At 35.3% G+C, this 24,847-nt stretch overlaps 2 protein-coding genes across 4 annotated transcripts; both read left to right on the forward strand.

The window, feature by feature from the left end:
- The first annotated feature begins 1,375 nt into the window (after positions 1-1,375).
- On the forward strand, positions 1,376-8,980 carry dhfr (dihydrofolate reductase). The gene is given in 6 exon segments (NM_131775.1): positions 1,376-1,550; positions 2,308-2,357; positions 2,495-2,600; positions 3,473-3,599; positions 5,613-5,728; positions 8,392-8,980. Coding segments are annotated over 6 exon segments (573 nt in total). The 5' UTR covers positions 1,376-1,458; the 3' UTR covers positions 8,474-8,980.
- On the forward strand, positions 8,392-23,656 carry ankrd34bb (ankyrin repeat domain 34Bb). 3 transcript variants are annotated; one of them, XM_087252506.1, is made up of 3 exons: positions 8,392-12,476; positions 19,086-19,342; positions 21,539-23,656. In XM_087252506.1, the coding sequence occupies exons 2-3, from the start codon at positions 19,140-19,142 to the stop codon at positions 22,980-22,982; spliced, it is 1,647 nt and encodes a 548-aa protein (XP_087108632.1). In that variant the 5' UTR covers positions 8,392-12,476; positions 19,086-19,139; the 3' UTR covers positions 22,983-23,656. The 3 variants fall into 3 exon arrangements, with proteins under 3 accessions (XP_087108632.1, XP_087108633.1, NP_001091653.1); XM_087252507.1 differs by having other exon boundaries at positions 12,038-12,476; positions 19,086-19,353; NM_001098183.1 differs by lacking the exon at positions 8,392-12,476 and having other exon boundaries at positions 19,140-19,342; positions 21,539-22,982.
- The last annotated feature ends 1,191 nt before the right edge of the window (positions 23,657-24,847 follow it).

Raw genomic sequence — 24,847 nt, forward strand, 5'->3', positions numbered from 1 at the left:
AGTTTAATTTGTTACATTAGTTATGTACATTAGTTAACAACAAAAGTCATTAAAGATCAGTAAATACTGTAAAACATATTACAGGTTGTTAATGTTGGCTAATTCATTAACAAATGATGTACAATTATACAAAATAACATGCATAATAAAAGCCTGTATCCTAATAAACTATATTTGTATCAGGCCCTTAGCCAGTCTATTAAAAGGGTGGTTCTTTTTTCTCAGAGTGGACCTATTTGCAGTTATTCAAGGTTCAAATACTGCATTTTAGTGACATTTTAAGCAATAATTTGTGTATGGCGGATGGTTATCGATACCACACTTTTTGATGCAACAAAAGTGCTTCCAAAATTTTTGTCAAAGTGCTTATTATACTATTTTTTTGTTTACAAAAAGTTATGTTTATTTACAAAAGTTTTTACAGTTCTATATATAATGTAATCAGATTAGAATTTTAAAAATATGACAACATGCATACTTTTAAATGATAATTTATTATCATCCATCTTACAAAAACCAACAAACAACACCAACAACAACAAAACTTGTTTTAAATTAAAAACTTGCCTGCAGGCAAATAACAAACTGGCCAGCTCATTTCCTCAGTCAGAATGTGTCCATTTCGATAATAAAAGCCTTCTTTTATTGGTTATTCTTCCTAAAGCCTTCTTCTATTGGCTATTTTCACAATTTATGATGACATACTGTCAAAAATGGGACAAATGAGCTCATGTACTGTAGGGGCCAAATTTTGGACTCTGTGAGAAGAGGGCTGGGTCTTTTGAACCACCCAAACCCCTCTTGGCTACGGGCCTGTGTATAATGTTTATATATCTATCCAATGATGCTTTTAAAGCTGTACCTCAAAATGTTTGCTCATAGAAGCTGTGCTTCTGTTCACTTTCGACGGGTGTGTTCGGTTGCTGTTTTTTTGGAGCTGAGATTCTCGGCTCCTAATTTTGGAGTAGTGGAATCGATTACATAATTGACTGCAATGGACTTTTTTAATGTACTCAGACCTTTAATTTTAGTCAGCCAGCCCCAGGGTTTCCAGTTAATTGTCATCCCATACAAAATCGCTGCGTTTAAGATATAATTTCTTTTAAATAAACAGCGATCTTTACTGCCTGGCTGATACAATAGATTCAATATAAAGTGGGCATCAGACTAAACAAGAAGCACTGCATTAAATTATATGTACCAAGCCATGTCTTTAAAATATGGAAATTAACACACACTTCTGAGGTGGAGCTAAACCAGAATAAACACAGCCTTATTGGCCAGATTGCTGACGCCAATGAATTTTAACAGCAAATCACTTCTCGAGCGTCCCAGTGCGTAATGCATATCAATAAGCCAGGCGTTCGACGTACTTGTTCGTGAATCCCCTTGGCGGGAAGAAGGCGAGACCGTGCGTAGTAGCCAGCGTGACTTGTTAACTGTATTTACAAAATAAATATGTCTCGAATACTCAACTGTATTGTAGCTGTTTGTCCAGACATGGGAATAGGGAAAAATGGAAACCTGCCATGGCATCCAATAAGACTAAGGTGAGCGAGAAGTGTTTGTAAATTCGCTTTTATCTAACGTTATTGCTAACTCTTAAGCTAATCTTCTTGATTCAATAATATAAGGCTTCTGTGGTTTTTAGGGCTTCGTGTTGTTTATTTTGCATCTGCAACAGCTCTTAAATTGTTACACCTTTATATGATGTAAGTAGATGTAGAGACAGTTTATTAACTGGGCACAGAAGTTAATCACGATTAAAATTAATATTTTGACAATAAATAAAGCATAATAAGAATGAAGGGGAGGAACGTTAAGAATGTTACGTTAGCTGAACTGAAACTTTTACGAGCGCACAGAGTTTTTAAAGTTGAGCTTGACCTTTGTCCTGTAAGTTACTCCGTTATGTAAATGACCACATTCAGCACATTTAACTCATGATAGTAAAACCTTAACTTACACATCTAACGTCAAGTTACAGACAAACTCGTGCCATATTATTGCTAATCTTGAGGAGATAGCTCGCACAAAACTGAAAATTGTGTCATTATTCATTCAAACAAAGTTGACTTTTCTATAATATAAATGTCAAATGCTCCTGGTGTTTAACATTAAAAAGAAACTCATGAAGGTGTGTAACGTTAACTGTTTGAAGAGCAACCAAGTAATAACAGTATTTCATTTTTATGGTGAACTAATTGATTATATTCAATTATATAAGTTATAATACACTTATTTTTAAAAATTAATATAGAAATTTTAATGTATATTTCACTGCTTATCCCTTGTAATTTTTTACAGTAATGAACTCAAGCACTTTCAGAAGATGACCATGACCCCTTCAGATGAGGGTAAACATATTGTCATATTGGTTATGCCTTTTACATGCTAAGATTTTTTGTCATATTTAATTAGATTGTTCAGATCTTTAACCAGAACTCAGTATTGTGGTCTTTTTCTGTTGCATTCATTCTGTTTCTATTAACAGGTAAGAAGAATGTGGTCATCATGGGCAGAAAGACATGGTTCTCTATTCCTGCAGCGCACAGACCTCTAAAGAACAGGATCAACATAGTTCTCAGCAGAGAACTCAAGTAATCTTTAAAAACTCTTATTTCACCTTACTCTAAAGCACTCTGTTGTATGTAAACAAGTTTTATTTTCTGTCACTAATTAATTTATTTTCTTTTCATGTGCCCTTTCGTTTCCCCCCTTATTGCTCTCATTATAATTTTCTTTATTATAGGCTACTTAAATTTAATTAATAATTCTCTTGTTGTTGATAATGAACTTAAGTTTGTAGAGACTATTCCGTTTTATCCCTTTAACTGCCCCACCAAGTAAAAAAAAATTGGATTGAATTTCTTAACCCCTAATGTCTCTACTTAACACACTCATTGCATTTTTTAACAACACATACCATAATTTATAAAATATCAACCTCTACCCAATGGTTGACATGTCAGTTTATAGTAAAAGTACCGGAATTAATACATATGCTATGAAAATCTGAAAAACAAATATGAAGTGCAAGACCAATTTATTAAAAACATGATCAAAATAAAACCTTTTTGACTAAATCATCTTTTTTTTTTTTTGAAGTATGCCATAAAATAATTCAGATTCTCATTTAACACGTTTTTTTTTTTTCTTCAATAAAACCTAAATCAAGTCTAGTTGTGCAACAGGATTGTTTGTTTGAATTTTTTGTAAACCAACAATGCTGTGTAGTGCAAACCATAATTTAAAACAAGTCATTCATTTAAAACATTAAGAACATGGTTAATCATTTGGTAGAGCAGGAAGTTAAAGGGTTATTTGTAGTGTAACTCGTTGTTGTTGTTGCTGCAGCAATAAATAAATAAATAAACGTATCACTGATCTCAGCTGAGAACTCAAGTAATCAAATAAGACACTAAAGCACTATGCTGTATGTAAACAAGTTTTATTTTCTGTCACTCCACAGGACAGCCCCAGAGGGAGCTCACTACCTTGCTTCAGACTTCAGTTCAGCTCTCCATCTGTTAGACAGTGGCGAGCTCGAAAAACTAGTGGACCAGGTTTGGATAATTGGTGGCAGCTCTTTGTATAAGGTTGGTAAAATTACACAAGTCATTTCTGAGAAGCAGAAGAATGTTAAATGAATTTAAAAATGTGCTTCAGATCCTTAAAACGGTCCTCTGACCCTTCTATGTGCACAGTAGTTTCATCATTTCAGCCATTTTACTAATAATCATTGTGAATGTATGTCGGCACAAGAGTGTTTACTGTCATATTGGGGTGATGCTGTATAAAGACAATAAGTCTTTTTTTTTATTTTGATTTCCTGATAGTAAAACAGGATCCAAATCCCTCCCATTTTACCGCCCACCGAAACGTGGAGTGCAGTTTCCCTGCCTGCCGATCTGATTGACAGCCACAAATTAACATGTCTCTGTAGTAATACATATAATCATATCCACAAGACAGGACATGCGCAAAGCAACTGATTAAAAGATCTGTTCAGCTCGCTGTGATAATCAATCATCATCAAATGTGATCAAGAATGAGTTTTACAGGTTTAAAACATTTTTAAAACAGTGCATGTTTGTAATGTATAACAGCGATTTTACTTCTTTAATTATAAAAGAAGACAATTCAATCCCAGGTTGTGGACGTTAAATCAGGTTTAATTTGGACCTTAACATAATGGATATCCATACAGCAGTAGATATTAACGTGTATCCTGTCACATTTGCCTTGCAAAAACAGGTCAAAGTTAAACGCGCGCACGTGAACATTGTAACGACATTGTATGTAACTCATCAAAAGGCCTAAATTAACTCCACAACAAATACATTACAAAATCATTGGTAAAGTTCTAACTGTAGTATTTCTCACATTACGTGAGATATGCTTCCTTCATGTCTGTCATTGTGCTGTTTATCTGACACAGCCAAGGCAGTGATTGAGGCACACTCTGACAACAGTGAGCAGGGTGAACAAGCATTAAAGGCACAGACAACAAAAACAGCTGCATGGTGTTCAAAGCTATAATTAATAATCTGATGGGCGTTTAGAGCTGAAACTTCACAGACATATTCTGGAGACACAAAATACTTTTTTTTTTTTTTTTTACTTGAAAAAGGGGTAAAATAGGTGCTGTTTAAATTTTTATTCAGAGAAACGGATTTATTTTTGTAAAATTAAAACCACATATTTACTGTGATCCGTATTAGCAATCATCCTAAACGGTATTATTTAGAAAGATTTCCTGCTAAAAAAAGAGGCCAAATGTATGAATATGTATTTAAAAAATTAATGGTGGCAAATTATTGACATTTCAAATGATAGTTAAGTAGTGCTTTTCGTCTTAAGTTTCAAAAACTAAATTTTAGGCCTTAAAGTCTTAAATTCACTGAAATATTGTGTTGTAGACCTTAAATCATTTCAAACAGGTCTTAATTTTCCTACTTTCCAAGTTAAGTTACCCAGTCAGACTGAAACCTAATCACCAATAATCCATCTCAAAACATTTATTTATATATGTATTTATGTTTTATTCATAAAAGTCTTAAACTCAATTTGAAGAAACCTGCAGAAACTCTGTGTGATCTTTATATAAAGTCTTCCTATATTTTGTCATTATTCTTGGTCTGTCAAGATTTTTTGGTTTATAAACTATTCCATTATAAACAATTTTTGATCTTTTATTATCATTATTATTACATTTTGTTTCCCAAAAGCAAATCTGATCTCATTTTAATGTGCATATGTATGGGGTAGAACAATTTGTTTCATGCAACTAATTTCTTATGAAATCTAGCGTTTATTTATTTTTGTTATGGTATTTTTTTTACAGTTTGCTGATAAAAATGACTGTTTTACTAATTATATTCATGCAACAATTACATAAGTGTATGTATAATATTCATTATACAAACACTTATATGTTAGTTACATCTCCGTGTGTTTCAGATTTCTGTATAATCAGTTGTTATGGAAACAGTCTCAAGGCAAACTGTACAAAAGACTTCTTTCCTCATGCTCCTTCCTCCTCATTCTGTTGATATCATGTACAATCCAATCATGGGCTGTTTGTGAATGTTGCGCTGTGTGTTCTTTAGGAGGTGATGGAGCGCTCTGGTCACAGGCGTCTGTTTGTAACCCGCATCCTCAAGCAGTTTGACTGTGACACATTTATACCCAATTTTGACATGGACAAGTACAAGCTACTCCCTGAGTGAGTGACTAATATTAATCAAAGTTTCCATTTCTACATTAAAATCTGGTAAAATAAGTATTTGAATATAATTAAAGGTGCAGTGGGTGATCTGCCTAAATGCTATCTTTGAAACCTATCTCCCTCCCCTGCCGTCCAGCCTTGCCTTCTGAAACCAGGAACACACACCTTAAAGATGACAGTAGACAACCCACTAGATCAAGTCATTCGCCAATAATAAAACTTTATGGTACTTTATAAAACAACAATTCCCAAAGAAAAACTGTATTATATCTAGTATGAAGCAGGCTAGGTAGAATAGCGGTATTTATTTATGTTTTGTTGTTAAACTAAATAAAATCTACATTATCAATGCTGTAAAAGGACCTTATGAAACTGAAAATAGTCACATCATTCGCCAGAAGCTTTCAGTGGCTGAACAACACTTCTGTGTGTATAACCAATTCATTCATTCATTTTGTTGTTGGCTTAGTCTCTTTATTAATCCGGGGTCGCCACAGCAGAATGAACCGCCAACTTATCCAGCACGTTTTTACGCAGCGTATGCCCTTTCAGCCGCAACCCATCTCTGGGAAACAGACACGCACTCATACACTACGGACAATTTAGCCGACCTAATTCACCTGCACCACATGTCTTTGGACTGTGGGGGAAACCGGAGCACCCGGAGGAAACCGACGCGAACACAGGGAGATCATGCAAACTCCACACAGAAAGGCCAACTGAGCCGAGGATCAAACCAGCGACCTTCTTGCTGTGAGGTGACAGCACTACCTACTGCGCCACTGCGTCACCCCGCACAACCCATTCGTAAAACGAAACATACATCTACATAAGCTTCGATTGACTAAGAGTTTTAAAACAGAATATTACCTGTCTGAAAGAAATACTTTAACTATGGTGTCTTCCTTCCTCCAGTGTGCAAAAGTAACTCCAATATTGCTTCGGGATTTTCAAAAGTTTTGATTCTGTATTTGTATTTACTGGTCGCTCTCTTGTGTGCATGTGAACGCACATGCACGCGCAATGGGCGGATCTGCGTTAACGGCTGGGCAGATGTACAAATCTTCATTTGTTGACAGACAGTTTGGTCCAATTATCAAAATTATGGGAAATGTTGGCCCGACAAATTTTAATTGGATGAACATTTTTTTAGTCTTATACCTTACCCAGAATACAAAAATACAAATAAATACTTTTACATTATTTACTTTAATTATTACTATTGGAATGTGAAGAGACTTTCAACCAGCACAACAAACAATGTGTCTGAAGACAATCACCTACTGCACCTTTACAATGGTTGTATTGCAAAAGATTTGAAGGGATGATGATTGATATTCCAATAGTGTTACACTTCAAAAGGCTATTTTCCAAGGCTTAAATTTTGCAGTTTTGAAACGCTTTCGTTTATAATGTAATGTTTTTTTATACATGTCTTTGTATGGGTGTATTGTTGCATAAAGCAGCATTAATGGATTTATTGGCAATGGAACAGACGTATTGTGTACCCAGAGAGAACACTGAAAAGAGTTGCATGAGTGAGGAGAAAAAGCTCTCTTGTTATGTAAAAATGGCATCTTAACATCAAAGATTGACCGCACCAAATGTCACATCTTTCAGGTGCATTTAAACAGAAGTTAAACGCACATGGGATGTTGATCACTGCCATTTCATCTAAGACAGAATTGGATCCTTTGTGTTATCATTTGATAATTGTCAACAGTTCATTTGCACATTAAATATTATCATTAAATATAGTATTTATGTTAGTGTCAATAGCCTAGTGCAGGGTTCACCAATTTTCCATGGTAGATGTGACTTTTTTTTTTTTTTTTACATGTTTTTTTTTTTTGTTTTTAAGGCAACAGTTTAAAGGTTCTCTATTTACTGCTAAATATACTGACCTATATTTGTATTATTGTATTATTATTATTATTATTTATATTTTATATAAAAAAATTTATTGGGCAAGTGAAAATCTTTTCCAACTGTGATATTCTAAAAAATGTTAGCAAAAAATTTAGCCATGTATACGTCAAAATTTATTCATAATTGTCCTCAAGTCTTAAATTTAACTTTGTGAAACCAGCAGAAACCCTGTTTCTGCCAACTGACCTTACAAGTTCTCATGAACTCATGAAAAAATGATCACAGAGCAACACAGAGCAACAATCAAATTCATAGTTCCCACCAACAGCTTATCATTTGTTTTTAAGCCACAAACAATTGCTTTGTTAACTCCTTATTAGTGCTCTCGCAAATTGCTGAGCATTTTTGTGAAAAAACAATGTAGTCAACATTTGATGTGGATTAAAAATGATTTTAATCATTAATTAATCAATGATTTTAATCATTTTTGACTTTTAGGAATAGTTAGTATGGGTAATGTCAATTCATTTTAAATACTGCACATTATGACAGATTCAGCAATTATTGTGCAATAAAATATAAATATATATAAAAAAATATATATAAATTTTTTAAAAGTTAAATTAACTAGCTTCTTGCCACAGGTCACTGAAATGTCATGTTAATGCCATTTGCTTGTCTGTATTATTATTATTATTATTATTTTTTTTTTTTTTGTATAACAGTCCTGACCTGTGCAGGTAAACTTTTCATGTTCTTTCTGTTTCTCTTTCTTGTTTCCTCATTTTCAGATTTCCAGGTGTACCCGTCGGCTTGCAGGAGGACAATGGTGTTCAGTATGTGTTTGAAGTGTATGAAAGCATCGAACACTAAGAAGATCTTTTAAAGTTTGATGCAATGGTCAGAGATGTGGTCTAGCGGTTAGTGCTAATACTTCAACCTATCTCCCATGCAGAAAAAAAAAACAAAAAAACATTATCATATTTGTGTAATGTACTGGCCCTATAGCTTCCCTTCTTTTATGCATCACTTTTCAATTTTCTTTATTAATAAAAATGCCAAAAATATATTGTGATGCCAGGACAATTAAAAGATGCTATTCTTCCTTTTTTTTTTATATGTATGAGCTGTTAACTACATAAAGTGCGAAACAACGAACAGAAAGAAGGGAAGAAAATAAAGGTCACAGACCAGACTAAGCTGAAAACTAGTAAACTTTTCCCATTGGTTTATAATTACTGTGCAAGTATTTTTTGCATTGTCCCAATAAGTATCCTTTTATCTATATGTTGTTTAGCTCCTGGGTTATTATTTAAAATATTCCAAAAACCGCATACCTCATTTTCCACAGTAATAAACAGGTTTTTTTTTTAACATCTGCCATCCACTTGATTATTCTTCCTCTCACCACCTGCAAAAGACAACCTTCTCATCTCCATATCCAATAGCAACTGAAGTGTCTGCTGTTAAGCCTGCCTAAAGATCTGACTGCTCTCATGAATATGCATGTTGTGTATGGTCTTCAGACTGGCTGATTGACAAAGGTTGTCCTATAGTTTGGAAAAGGGTCACCGTACTAGCACTTTCAGTCTCACCCACGCAAACTCCTTCATTTTAGAAAGGCGCAATCAGGCACAACCTTTTAAAGCTGATTGGTTTTGGGTATGTCAGCCTAATGTACTACGAATGTTTACCACCAGGCTGAAGTAAACCTGACTGGAATTAAAATTACCCCAACGCATGCACCTTGCTCGCACCTTAAGTAGCACTTAAATTTATTTTCAGAGTACAAAGAGTGCCTAGACACTCGGGAAGCGTTTACACTTCATTAGTTTATGCATTTTATATCAAAAGGTAAATGCATTACTTTATTTTGGTGTGTCCAATGCAGGGCTGTGCATTATTACAATATTTATTGTACTGATATAAAAATAAAAAGTCTATAGTTTCATGTTATGTTCTATCATTTACTGTGAGCTGTCACAAAATACATTGTTTATGGTTATACTTTTTCATCATTTGGATGAGTGCAAAATTACACTACAATCAGAAATGAAAATAACAGCATGGAAAATGTTGCACGTTACATTTTAGCGTTTTTATATAATATTAATTCACATTGGACCTGTAATCATTAGTTTTCAAAGCTTTTATTGCAATGCACACAACATTATGAATGCCATATTAGTTCAGAATAGGAAAAATTGCTCCTCACTGGCGCATCTGTAACCAAGACAGCAAGTCTTTGTGATGTATCAAGAGCTGCAGTTTCCAGGTTAATATCACCAACTTTAATATGTCACCTATAATGTGTGCATTGCAATATTTAAGCAAAACTGTGCTATTACTCTGCTAATTAAACCTTCACTCTCTGCTCTTGTGGAATATGAAATTGTTGAAGATTGGCCACCAGCCTGGTCAAATTTAGCCATAAAACCTCTTAACACTAAATTGGCCAGTGTTTCAGTTTCATTGTCCAACCCTTGTATGTATATATGTACATTTATACTGTGTGTATATACAGTCTTATGCAAAAGTTTGGCCACCCCTGATAATTTTTAGAATTCCAAGCTATAGCCTGGTGGCCTTTTGGTGGCAAATTCATTTGGACATTTTATACCCTGGGGGGCGGGGGATTTTCAGTTTTCAAAATGTCAGTTTGGACAACATTTATAACAGAATAATGACATCAGCCTTTTGTAGAGTCACCTTTTGCTGAAATAACAGCCTGTAGACGCTTCTTATAGTCAAGGATAAGTGCCTGGATTCTTGCCGAAGGCATTTTGGGCCATTCTTCCTTGCACAATTTCTCAGATCAGTCAGGTTTGATGGGTGCCGAGCGTGAACAGCCCTTTTCAAATTAATCCACAGATTTTGGGGAAGTCTAGGGACTGGGATGGCCATTCTAGAACATTGTGTCTAATCATAAAATCCTTGGCAGATCTGAAACTTTGGGTCATTGTCCTGCTGAAACATCCAATCCTGTCGTAACTTCAGTCTCTTGACTGATTACTGAACATTGTTCTTCAGAATTCGCTGATACTGGTTGGAATCCATGCAACCTTCAACTCTGACAAGGATTCCAGTACTTGTGCTTGCCACACATCTGCACAGAATGTTGGCCCCTTCACCATATTTTACAGTAGGGAGCAGGTTCTTCTGGAATGCTGTGTTCTTCCGTTATGCAAAGCGCATATAGTTGTGGCATCTGTCCACAGCATATTTTCCAAAATGACTCAGGCTTGACCAGATGAGCCTTTGCATACCTCAAACGAGTCTTCATGTTGGCAGAATGCAGAAAAGGATTCTTCTGCATCACCTTCCATTGAGCTGTTCTTTGTGAATACTGTGCTGAACTGTGGAACGATTTACAATGACATTATCAGCATTGAGATGTTCCTGGAGCTCTCTGGAGGTGGTCTAGTTTCTCTGCGACTATTCTAACCATTCTTGGCCTTTGCCTTTCAGATTTTTTTTCTTGGTCTAGCACATCTTTCCTTCACAAGAACTGCTTCTGTGGCCTTCCATTTTCTTACTATATTTCTGACTGTGGAGATGGAGACTTTAAACCTTTGTGACAGCTTTTGGTATCATTCTCCTAATTCATGTTGATGAATTATCCTAGTTTTTAGGTGATTACGAAGGTCTTCTCCCATGTTGCTACTTTCAGGTTGTCAATAAGGAGAGGCACAACTAGCAATCAGCCATTGTTATGCTTTTTCATGATTTGTTGCACCTATGTTAGGATTATTAATGTTCACGGCGTCACTCAAATCAATTTTGTGTTGAATTCAATTAGCATTAAGTGTCTACAGGTTTTGAAATCCACAAAAAAAAAATCCCAAACTTTTGCATAGCCTATTTTTCAGTTTCAATTTAAATTCACATCTCAATACTGCTACACTACGTATTTCCATCTGAAAAACATGACATCCTCTAGCTTTCTCTTTAAACCAAATGCCATTTCACTAAGATCTTCTTTTATAAAGAAAGAGCAAATTGTTCAGCAGCGACCGTGGGGTGCTTTACAATAATATAGTTGTGCATATATATTAGATTAGTTGGTACTGAAACTAAATCTGGATCTAATCTAACAAAATATCTTACAATGACGATACAAAAATTAGGACACTCAAATTTATCTTAGGGAAAATAAAAAATTTAAGAGGAAAGAACAAATCTGTAATGATCTTCAGTATATCATGATATGAAATGTTTGTCATATCACCCAGCTCTTGTCTACTGTTTACTATCGCCCCACGCCCCCCAGTATTAATACCTTTAGAGACTTACTATTGTCCCTTTCAGTGCCATCACTGTGGTTTTATATATAGTAGCTGCATCACTCCAATAGATCAATAGACACCCTGCACGTCCCTCAGGAGCTGAACTGATGCCTCAAAGGCGAGACGGTTGTGTCATAATGATGTAACGGCACCATAGGAGTCATCACCATGCGAGCAAGTTGACATCAGAGTTAGAAACAAATGAGGATCTACGCACAGCCTCGGCATATGAGTTCAATAACTCTCTTTGGCAATGTGCGAATAATGGAGAGATCACCTACTGACGCTGGATGTGCAGAGACTGGCGTCAGCTTGCTCTATTAAGCTTGACTGTCCTCCTGGTGCACATGGGCTGTGCTGGGGTTAGTAGCTTGTTTTCAGACCTGAGAGCACAGGCACTTATTCTTCTCTCCGTGTCTCTCCTGTGCCACTCTTTCATTTATCCTCAGTGAGAGCACATCTCTACACATTCATCTGCCACTTCAGGCTCTAGTGTTAGTCTCACTCCTGGATTACTCTTCTGTTTACCATGAGCACATGCCGGAGGAGCAAGCTGTTGGAGAACTAGAGCAGCAGCTGGTTTATTTGAGGTAAGGACCTCATTTTGTCTTTTAATACTGTATAATTAATAGCTTTTCTCTTGAATTAGGATTTCTTGGAGACTTGAGAACTCTGCAGCTGTGTCTTTTTTATGCATGTTTGAAAGATTTTGTGTGATATGGGTGGATTGCGATTTCATGAGACTTAACCTTGGATCTATTCATCTTCTTAAAAATAGGAGTATAAATAATTCACACCAAATACAGAGGTCACACTTTACAATAAGGTTTTATTGGTTAATGTATTCACTAACATTAAATAATAATGAAGAATATGTGTACACATTTATTAATTGTTGTTTAATACATTTATTATGCATTATTCAAATTCAAGATTTGCTTGTTAACATAACAACTGTGAGTTACATTAACGGCATTACTTTCATTAGCTATCATTAACAAAGACAATACATTAACTAATACAACCTTATTGTAAAGTGTTATTAATACAGATGATTTCCCTAAATAGCTGGTAATGTACTGTGCATTTGGGCTTAATATATTTGTATAATTTTAACTGTCAAAAGTTTTGGGAACATTACATTTTTTTAAGTTTAGTTGCGTGTGTTTTGGTGGAAATTCTTTTTTTTTTTTTCAGTATACAGTTGAAGTCAGAATTATTAGCCCCCCTTTGAATTTTTTTTAAAGAGAAATGATGTTTAACAGAGCAAGGTAATTTTTACAGTATGTCTGATAATATTTTTTTCTTATTAGTTTTATTTCAGCTAGAGTAAAAGCAATTATTTTTTTAACACCCTTTTAAGGTCAATATTATTGGCCCCTTTAAGCTATATTTTTTCAATAGTCTAGAACAAACCATCATTATACAATAACTTGCCTAATTACCCTAACCTGCCTAGGTAACCTAGTTAAGCCTTTAAATGTCACTTTAAGCTGTATAAAAGTGTTTTGAGAAACATCTAGTTAAATATTATTTACTGTCACCATGACAAAGATAAAATAAATCAGTTATTAGAAATGAGTTATTAAAACTATTGGGTTTAGAAATGTGTTGAAAATTGAAATTGGGGAAACAATGAACAGGGGGCTAATAATTCTGACTTTAACTGTATATAAAATTGTTAATAAAGTTGATCAAATGTGAAATTTAAAACATTATAATCTTACCAAAACAAAACAGATTTTTTAGCTTTTTAAAAAGTTTTCACAAAATAAAAAACAGCCAAAATTGTGTTTAACATTAGAAAATCATTATAAATAACTGAGCAACAATAATAGAGCAGCAGATTAGCATTTTAAAAAGATTTCTAAGGGATATTGCATTAATGAAATCAAAAATTAATTCAGGTGTACCTCAATAAGTTACGTCTAAATATATATATATATATATAGAAAATGGGGCGTCATGTTGGTGCAGTGGGTAGCACAATCAGCAAGAAGGTCACTGGTTCGAGCTTCGGCTGGGTCAGTTGGCTTTTATGTGTGAAGTTTGCATGTTCTCCCTGTGTTTGTGTGGGTTTCCTTTATATGCTACAGTTTCCCACACAGTCCCAAGACAACTATAGATAAATTGGGTAGGCTAAATTGCCTATAGTGAATGGGTGTGTATGGGTGTTTCTTAGTGATGGGTTGCAGCTGAAAGGGCATTCGCTGCATAAAACATATGCTGGATAAGTTGGTGGTTCATTCCGCTATAGCAACTCCAGATTAATAAAGGGACTAAGTCGAAAAGAAAATAAATGAATTAAAAAACAGAAAGTGGTTACAATACAATAAAAAAAACCTTATTGTCAGACTTGAATCTGAAATTATTCTTGCATAACTTCATGATAAATACTCTTTAGAAAGAGATAAAGTCATGCAAAAATAAATAAATTGTGTATGGACCTTTTTCGGTTCCAGGACAGCCTGACGCACAAACTGTAATAATATTCCACAGTAGTACTACTCTTACTGTATTTTAATCATATACATTTTGTGTGCCAAAAAGACTTATTTCCTTTGATAATTCCTTTTAATTAAAATTTAAGTTTAACTAAAAGCATTTAATTTCTAATATAAAACAAGTTACAGTTAAAATCAGAATTAGCCCTCTTTGAATTGTTCCTTTTTTCTTTTTTAAATATTTTATAGAAATTAGTTATTAAATGTGTTATTATGTTTAGAAATGTGTGGAAATAATGTGCTCTCTGTTAAACAGAAATTGGAGGAAAAAATAAACAGGGGGGCTAATAATTCTGACTATCTATCTATCTATCTATCTATCTATCTATCTATCTATCTATCTATCTATCTATCTATCTATCTATCTATCTATCTATCTATCTATCTATCTATGCACACACATATATATAAATATACATATATATATATATATATATATATATATATATATATATATATATATATATATATATATATATATATATGTATATGTGTGTGTGTGTGTGTGTGTACATCTGTTATATGGTTATAAATAATATTTGCAAGTTATAAAAATTAGTTGTAGTTATAAAAAATAGCTGAGTGTAAAATTAAACATGCAAACATTTATTTATGAATTACTAATAATTATTTTTTTGTTAATTTTAATTGTTTAAATATATGTTAATTAGCCTTTAATACTTCATGCAAATAAAAAAAATTACAAATGGCCTGAAAAAAAGACATGCATGAAAAAGGGGAGCTGCTCTTTTTCTGCTTTCACTGTTTAGCATATAAATGGTATGGACATGGAAATATAACTTTATATCAGCTGAGGATTCCCATAATTTATTCGCCCGATCCTGGCAAGCCTCGAAAGCACAGTGAGGAAGCTTTCATTGCCCTCATTAATCAAGACACACACAAAAACTATTCTTATTCAGTTATCAGTTGATACCACAGAGAGTGGGTTTTCATTTTCCCTGCAGGTGTTTTGAGAGGGACAAAATCAGCCCACCATTTGCGAGGAGAATTAAGCATTGCGTGATCTGGCATGAATCACAGATGCATACAGGTGCGTCAAGTGCTCTGTTTGGTGCTCCACTTCAGCGCCGCTGCAACAATCGCCACCCTCGTCTGTTTTGGGCCTCATTTGCTCCCTGCTTTTTAGCATGCAGCAGCGTCAGAAAGAGAGTGAGAGAGAGAGACCTGTCATTAAAAATTCTCTCTGTTCCCAAGGGCGATTGAAGACTAGGGGTATGGCACACAAAGCTCTGCTTTTAAATGCCAGCCCAGGGAGCTCTAGGAATTAGCAGCTTGAACTGAGATGTCCTGCCGGCAGCAGGCCGTGTGCTTGTACCAAACCAATCAGAAGTCTGTCTTGACTGTTTGGCTTTTCAAATCTACGGGTAGAGACAGGTCAAAATAATTTATTAGCATAAAAGACATGATACCTCGAGTAAAATAAGAGTATTATTAGAATTATGATGGGTTATCCACCTTTTCCCACACATTACTACTGAGCAACTTCATGAAAATGTTAAAAATGTTAAAATGATATTTTATTTATCAAAATCATACAGAGGTTAATTTCTGTCACATCTGTAATGGAGAGATGTCATATCCACGAGAAAGCTTTTTTCCTTATAAATGCAAAAATGTCACATAAAATAAATTACTCTTGTTCTATAGAGAGAGAACTTTTACCTTTCAATTAGTAAACTAATTTTTTGGGGATGTGCAGTTTAATTCACAGACATAATTTGTATACTGCATTCTTTTTGGTCATCTGTAAAGCAGTTTGGGGTCGTTTATTTCATATTTTTTGATTATGAAAATTCTGTTCATCAAGGCAGAATTTATTAAATGTACCAAAAATGTTAAACTATTGAATGTTTATTTAAATTTTAATTGCTTTAGTATTTTATGTATCAAGCCATTATTACTTTTAATATTACTAGTAACATTAATCTTAATAATAATATTAATAATAATAAATAAATGAATTAATATTAGAGTGATTTCTGAAGGATCATGTGACTGAAGACTGCTGTAATAAAGCTGAAAGTTGATCATTAAAACTACTGGAATAAATGATTAAATTATAGACTACTTTTGAACAGTTTTTTTTATAGTGCAATAACAGTTCACAATTGTACAATTTGTATTGTATTCTTGATTAAATAATTTCAGCTTTGGTGAGCAGAAGAAGCTTATTTTAACACATTTAAAAAGACCCCAAACCTTTGACTGATATGTGTATATATGTAACTATACTGTCTACTGTATCAAATGAAATGAGTGTAGTTAACTCAACATTGACTGAAGGTTAATTCTACTCATTTATAAAGAGTTTTGAACTCAGTGTTGAAGGTGATGAGTTAATTAAATATCTCATTACTTTAACTGAAATGGAGTAAGTTCACAGTACTTGTATAAGTTTAACTAAAAAAGCAATTGGTTTCCTCAAACGGTTTAAGTTACTTTAACTTATTGGGTTTTATAGTACTTAGTTGGTTTGAGTTCTCTTCATTTGTTGGGTTTTACTGTGCTCAAATTGCTTCGTTTATCCAAACGGATTAAGTTCAAAGTACTCATTAGGATTAGTTTTAGAACTTAAATGGTTTGTTGCAATCGGTTTCCTCAAATGGTTTGAGTTTTAGGTTTTACAGTGTATTTTTTCTGATCCCTTAACTCAAATTAATTGTTTTCGAAAGTATAAGCTTATTTATTATTTATTCATTTATTCAAATGAAATCAAAATAATTATTAAAAAAATAAATACTGTTAACATATACATTCCAAGAATTAATTTTTTAAGTTTCTACTGCAAATGTCACATATAATGGCTGATTTGCTGTCCTGCATTTTAAATTAGGGATTCCCAAAGATCCAGTTTGGGAACTTCCGCTGAAACCAACTGAAGCAAATTATTTGAAATAAATAGAGTGAAAATGGAGTGAGAGTTTTTTCTTTGTGCTTTATTTTTAACCATCATAAAAATAGTTGCAGTGTATTTTAACATGAAGTTTAATATCCCAAGCATATCTGTAGCTAAAGCAATTTTAAACTCCTCCAGATAATTTTCTCTTTGTATCTTTCCCTACTGTACAATAATATGCAATATACATTCATATTATAACCACTTAATGGCTTGTTTTAAGTTTTTGAGATTGTTTGTGGCCTTCTAAAAAGTCATTTTGTTTATTTTATTCTTTATTCAATAAATTATTAAGAGCCCTCATTGTACCCAGTTTTAAAAAGGTATCACTGATAGTTTACAGTTTGACAGAAATTATTCCTATAATCCACACAAAGATTCATGGGTCATAAAAGGTGGATAATCTGCTTTTTTTCCAATGGGAAATGTTTAAACACGATGCTGACGAACTCTCTCGGTTAACATTGTCACATACAGCCTCCACTTCTAAGAAAAGCAAGCGTTTGAGCGTCAGCCCAGGTTGTCATCTTTTTATTTTTGTTGGAGGACACAAAAAGATTCGTCCTCTTACTCATTTTCCATCAACTGCAGTGAATTCACATTTATAAAGCTGACTGAAGCAGTCTTGCGCTTGCTCTTTGTTAAATGCAGAGTGCACTGCGACTGCGCTCTCAGTTGAGAGAACAAGGCCACGCGCACAATAGACTGTATAAAGGAATGCCATCATTCAATGAGGCAAATACAGATTGCCCAGAGCTATTGAAATTCAGCCGGCTGAAAAACACAGCTATTGCTCTTATAAGAACAGACTGTGCATGTCTGGTGCAAACTAACATGCTAAAGAAAGTACTGTGGAAGATAAACCTAATCAACAGGATAAGTTTGACCCATCTCTGTCTTTTCCTTTTTAAAAAGTTACAGCAATGCACTTTCAATAAAAGTAAATAGGGATGAAAAATTAAGAAAAACATCAGAATATTGTTATAAATATGTATTAATATATTAATATGTTAAAATTCTTTAAATATTATGGTTTTAAATACAATTAACACCAATAATCACATGAAAATAATGATAATAATCAGGTAAAACAGTAACATTTATCGCGTTTCTCAAAATATATTTGACTTATTATCTTTAAAATATACACTACAAAGAAATATCTGTTAAATGAATAGTGGTTATTAATAAATTGTGGCCATTTTCTATTTATTTACATTATTAAATTGCATTATGGGACTTTTATCTCTGCTCTGACAACTTTTGTTGTTAAAAAGTTGAACAAATCTATGTAGAAAATACATTTTGAGTAAAACTTGCAGTACAAAACCAAAAATAAGCTTCTATCGAAATATTTTAGAAGTTTTTTGGCTAATAAGCTCAGTTTTGTGTTCAGGTTCAAATTAATTTGCAGCTTAATATCATGGTTAATGCTGCATAATTGCATGTTAAGAAGAGAAATATTTAGCAAAGAGTAAAAGAATATGGGAGTCGATTAATTAATCTTATGTAATGAGGATTAGATAACGAATTCAGTTTTCTTATTCTTGTCAAGTACCGCCTAGACATGCCACCTACATAGTCATCATGACAAGCATTTTCATATACCCGATGAATAGCGAGAGACACAAGATTAGAGGAAAGGAGGAAGAGAACATTTCAATGTCAAAGAGACATCAGGTTTGCTTTGATGCAAATGAATTGGATAAAAGGCAGGCACTTAATTGAAAACCTTGAGAAACTTGTGAGCTCAGTCTGCATCTCCTCCCTGACAGAATCAAACAAGAAATCAGCTCCTATGATCCACTGAACCACTGCACCATACAGTGATGGAGGACTCAGTAGAAGTGCGGACTGATGGGAACTCTCTGCTTAAAGCAGTGTATCTGTGCCGTCTAAGACTGACACGTCTGCTGCTGGAAGGAGGAGCTTACATCAATGAGAGCAATGAGAGAGGTGAAACTCCACTGATGGTGGCCTGCAAAAGTCATCATTCTGATGCCCAGAGTGTCCCAAAGCCCAAGATCATCAGGTGGGTCTGCTGTAAGTTGATTACAATATAAAACACTGAAGTTTGTTTAATTTTCTTTTGATGGTAATTCAACATAAAAAGAAAAGAAAAATTGCATGAAACAATTAAGTACACCTCTCACAAATCTCTCTTTTAAATTGATAGTTTTAATTGGAAGCTAAACAATATTGTATTTGTGCATATACATTAGATTAGTTGGTACTGAAGCCAAATCTGGAGCTTATCTAACAAAATAACTTACGATAACGGTTCAATAACTAGTACACCCAAATTTATATGTTATAGAAAAATATTAAATACAAATTTTAAAAAAAGAGGAAAAATCATGAGAAGCAAAAAGTAAAAAAAAAAAATTTGTTGAAATTTTGTAGGTTGTAATTTATTTTGCAATATTTTGTTTGAATTGAATTGTATTATCTTTTAATTTATAAATATGTTTGGTGACTAAATATTATTTTAATAAATGTATCTGTTTAATAAATCTGTTTTGTTTAAATGCACCAAAATTCATTGCCTATATTGAAATGGATAAAAACAATTAATTTTCTAACTGGGGTGTACTCATTTATGCTGAGCACTGTTTATATTGGCAAAAAAGGTGTATATTTTTGCATGTATTTTGAACATTGTTCTCTTTTTTGTTGTGGACAACCTAATGTGCCAATAGCAATGTTTCCCATTTTTCTGTTTTTACTCCAATTTGCTTACTGGAAATGCCATGATCTGCACATTTTTAAAAATGTGCTCAGTAAAATAACTGCTTGAACTGATGGCGTGAACCACAATGGAAACAGTTTTACAGAATAAATTCCAGCATGTGCAATCAAAAAGGCCATGTGATTTTAATTTGGCAGATCATTAATTGACAAACCAGCAGACCGACCACATTGTAAAACACCTAAAATGTTGTTTTGGTCATTCTAAAATGCCTCAACTAAAGTCCATCATCATAGTGATCAGGCATTATTACCTTCCACAACTGTTGAGTGGCTGCTATCCCAAAGACCAATGCTGCGTTCCATTTTATATATTTATACTACACCCTAAAAGTATGTACTTTTTTGTGAAGGAAAATATGTACTTTTGAGTGTGTAACGGAAGTAGTACATCCCAAAGCTTGCATACTCTTCTTAGTTAACAGATTGTTGTGTTGCTTAGTTACGAGCCCAGTCAATCATCCATACTTTTTTCAAATTTTGATTTCCTACCTTGTTGGAGAAGCAGCAGCAAGATAATCTGCCATTCACAAGTCTTTCATGCAGAGAAATCTCCTCAGGTGTTTGGGTAATTATGCATTCAAAAGTTAATGTCCAAACATATCTTAGTATAGGTTCACATTTTTGTTGCAGGTGAAATATAACACCTAAAAAGCGGTTTATATCTGTTCCAGTTGGCTAGATATTGAATAACAGTCATTCAAACAACTCTACCGAAGCCTCGTTACTTGACGGTTGGTCTCGAGTGTCCACCATGTTTGTAGTTTGTTTACAATTTTCACTCAAGTTTGTAGTTCTAATCAATTTCACGTCCGACGAGCAATGTACTGTGGGCAATATCAGCGGTTAGAGCAGGGGTGGGCAAACTCGGTCCTGGAGGGCCAGTGTCCTGCACAGTTTAGCTCCAACTCTAATCAAACACACCTGCTTGTAGATTTCTAGTGATCTTGAAGACACTGATCAGCTTGTTCAGGTGTGTTTGATTAGTGTTGGAGCTAAACTGTGCAGGTCATCGGCCCTCCAGGACCGAGTTTGCCCATCCCTTGGTTAGAGTATGGATGGTTCTCCACTTTTACCGTTTTTGGATGGTTCTACATTTTAAATGGAAATAGTAACTCTTTTCAACATACTACGATTTGGGACATACTAATTCTATTTTCAAATACTGTTTAGTATGCGAATTGGGACGTAGAACAAGTCTTGTGTCTCTAAAAGCCTCTGCATGTGCATTGAATTTCACCTTCTAAGTCGCAGGTCATTTATTATTTTAATAAAGCCCATAGTGGCTTCTCCTTTCATAGTAACTTCCATTTTTGTTTTTGATATTTGGTGCCAGTTTATCATTAGGTGATGATTTTGTTCTCTTTGACTCATTGGATGGAAACGCTGCTTTCTTTGCAAATGTATTATAATTGTCATCTTTGGATTGAAACATGGATATTGTTCATTATGAACTCTAACGAATCAATCTTTTCAACAGGTATCTTCTTGAAAATGGTGCAGACCCCAACATTCAGGACAAGTCTGGTAAGACCGCCTTAATGCATGCCTGCATGGAGCGGGCAGGTGAAGAGGTGCTGTCGCTTCTCCTCTCCAGTGGAGCTGACCCTAGTTTGGAAGACCACACTGGTTCCTCAGCTCTGGTCTACGCAGTTAACGCTGGAGACAAAGATGCACTGAGAGTACTACTGGATGCCTGCAAGGCCAAGGGGAAAGAAGTTATCATCATTACAACAGACAAACTACCCTCCGGAAGACAAATGACCAAGCAGTATCTGAACGTACCACCACCTCCAAATCTCGAGGACCGCTTGCACTGTGCCCCTGCCTCATGTATGTGCCCCTCTGAAATCAAACTCTGTACTCCGCATATCTCACCACCAACCAATAACCGATCTGAGATCAATCTGGGATCCACTCAAACTCTTCCTATATCCAAGCCAGGATCACCGACTCAAGTTTCAAGCCCTCTTCAAGCAGCAAGCGTAGCAAAGCTGCTGCATCTACAGAGGCTACATTCGGAGCCCTGGCTGAAGATACCTTCATCTCTGCTTCTTCAGCAAAGCAAGTCTTCATCCTTGACCGAGGAGCTTCTAGATATCACCCCTGAGGAGGAGCTCTCCTTTGGGTACAATGGTTGCCGACCTCCGATGAAAGCAATGGTAGCTCGGCACCAAAGCATTGACATCAAAGACACTACAGGTCTGCTAAGAGCGTTTGAGATGACGTCCGATGCTGAAAGAGAACGAAAAAACGAACAGAAATGGCTCAGTAGAAAAATGTCCTACGATGGCGAGTTGCTACCACACTCCACCTCGCATCAGAATCTCAAGCAGGCATCCATCACAGACACGCTCCCTGTTGAACGGGATCCAGACTGTCTTCCCAACCTGGCTATTTCAAGTCTGCGTAACGTGTTTCGGCGCCGAAATATTGGAATGGACCACTACAGTTCTGACTCTCAGTTGCCTCAGTTTGGGAGCCAACCCTCTGAAGACCTTGGGAAGACCGGAGGAGGAGGAACTGGGGGAGTGGAGAAACGCAAGCTTGTTATCAGCCGTTCCTCAACTCTGTCTGGATCCAGAGAATCTCTGGAGAGTCTGGTCCAGAGGAGGAGCCCCGCGATGCTGGAGCGGAGGGGATCCGGAGCCCTTCTCCTAGATCATATCTCACAAACGCGGCCTGGTTATCTGCCGCCTCTTAATCCTCACACACCTATTCCAGACATCAAAGCCAATGCTGGTGTTGGAAGCAAGCCTGTGGTAGGAACTGCACCAATAGTTGCCGGATCAAGGCATTTTGTGCCCTGTGCCCCGAACCATCCCAGAGATTACAAGAACAAGAAGAGTCTGCTAAGACGACACTCCATGCAAACCGAGCAGATCAAGCAGCTGGTCAATTTTGAGGAAATCTTTGGTCAGTAACTTTACAGAGAATGGTTGAGTTAAACAGAGATATTTCAAGTTATGTTGCTCTTCAGTAAATCTGAACAAAATCATCTCGGCCATCCTCTAAAATGTATTTCCAGACTGGGGATTGGGAATATTTGTTCAGCCTTACTGCTGTTTACTGTCTTTACTCCGAGCATTGAATAAGAATACTCGCACTTTGTTGCTGTCTCCTTTGTTTTCTTGCTCAATCAGTCATGATAGATATTGGCAAACAAATTTCTATCCTTGAAGGAGGCTCAAATCTTGCTAACCTTGAAGAAAGATCGGCCTAATCAAAGATTTCCAACTTCACCATTTGTGTGCTTCTCTAAGATTTGTTTTTGGGACAGCTCAATGACTACACTTGTGATAAGGCTGAATGATTGGGCTTCTAAAAAAACTTTATTTTTTAACTTTTAATTAAGATTCTGCTTTCTCTTTAAACCTGATTTTTGTCTGCAATGTCTATTTATGAAAGAGAATTTATTGTGACTGTGTATTTAAGCACTGATTGTAAATAAATGTAGCTTAAAATGGTTCTCATTTTCTTGCACACTTGTATATAGTCATGTTGTATAATTTGTGTATATATATTTGCATGTAGTGCCATTAAACATGTTAAGAACTGACTTTCAGCAAAAATAAATGACAGAAGCAATGAAACTGAACACTTTTTTGTGTATTCACCTTATTTGCATACGAGTGGGTGTGGCCATTTGAATATTTTTGGCTCAAGGCTTTCGGTCTCATTCACTTCTATTCATTTTTAGATGTCAAAAATGCTCGCTATGCTGCTTGATGATGAAAACTGATATTGTCTTATATTATTCTGCTTATCTGTATAGGCATGCAAACACGCATTTGTAGAGTGAGTAGTTTGACCACTTTTTGCTGTTTATTATTTCTAGTCATTTCTCCCAAAGGCAACTGAATCGGAAGTTCTAAAACAATCACACAAACGAGCACACTTCTGCATTGAAGAATTAGGTCAATAGTGGTCAAGTTAATAAAGGGATAGTTTACCCAAAACTGAAAATATTGCAATTATTTATGTAACAGTCCAGCTAGTGAAGTGCTACACAGGTAAACCTCACTCACAACAGATTCTAGAGACCAACATGGTCTTTAGCCTCCTCGTTACTTCCCAGCTCAGCCTGGGTTGGGTGCAGTAGGACCGGTGGGTAACACATGGGGGCTCGTCCGGGATGGGAGTGACTTTGATAGCTGGCCTCAATTACTTGTATCTGTCGCTAATACACCTTTAGAGGCTAGAGAAGTGGGGTTTACCTGCATTGCACTTTGATAGCTGGCCTCCATTACACCAAAGTGTAATGTGTAATGATTACACATTACACTTTGGTGTAATGGAGGCCAGCAATTCAATTCAGCTTTATTTGTATAGCACTTTTACAATGTAGATTGTGTCAAAGCAGCTTCACATAAATGGTCATAGTAACTGGAACAGTGTGGTTCAGTAACTGGAACAGTGTGGTTCAGGTTTTAGTGTTTAAGTTCAGTTCAGTTCAGTTTAGCTCAGTTCAGTGTGATTTAATCATTACTGAGAGTTCAAACACTGAAGAGCAAAATCAAAAGAGCTATGCAGGTAAACCCCACTTCTCTGACCTCTAAAGGTGTATTAGTGACAGACACAAGAAGCCATGGCCTTCAGCCTCCTTGTTAGAGTAACTGACTCCTATAGAAAGAATTGCCAGTTTGATCACAGCTCAGAACAGGTTGGGCGCAATAGGACCAGTGGGTTACACATGGGGCTCATCCAGGATGGAAGTGAGGTTTAGGAGAGTTAGTGTAACAGACGCCAGTTAGTGAAGTGCTATGGAGGTAAACCTCACTTCTCTGAC

Source organism: Danio rerio, chromosome 5 (assembly GCF_052040795.2).
Source record: "Danio rerio strain M-AB ecotype USA chromosome 5, GRCz13ab, whole genome shotgun sequence".
NCBI lineage: Eukaryota > Metazoa > Chordata > Actinopteri > Cypriniformes > Danionidae > Danio > Danio rerio.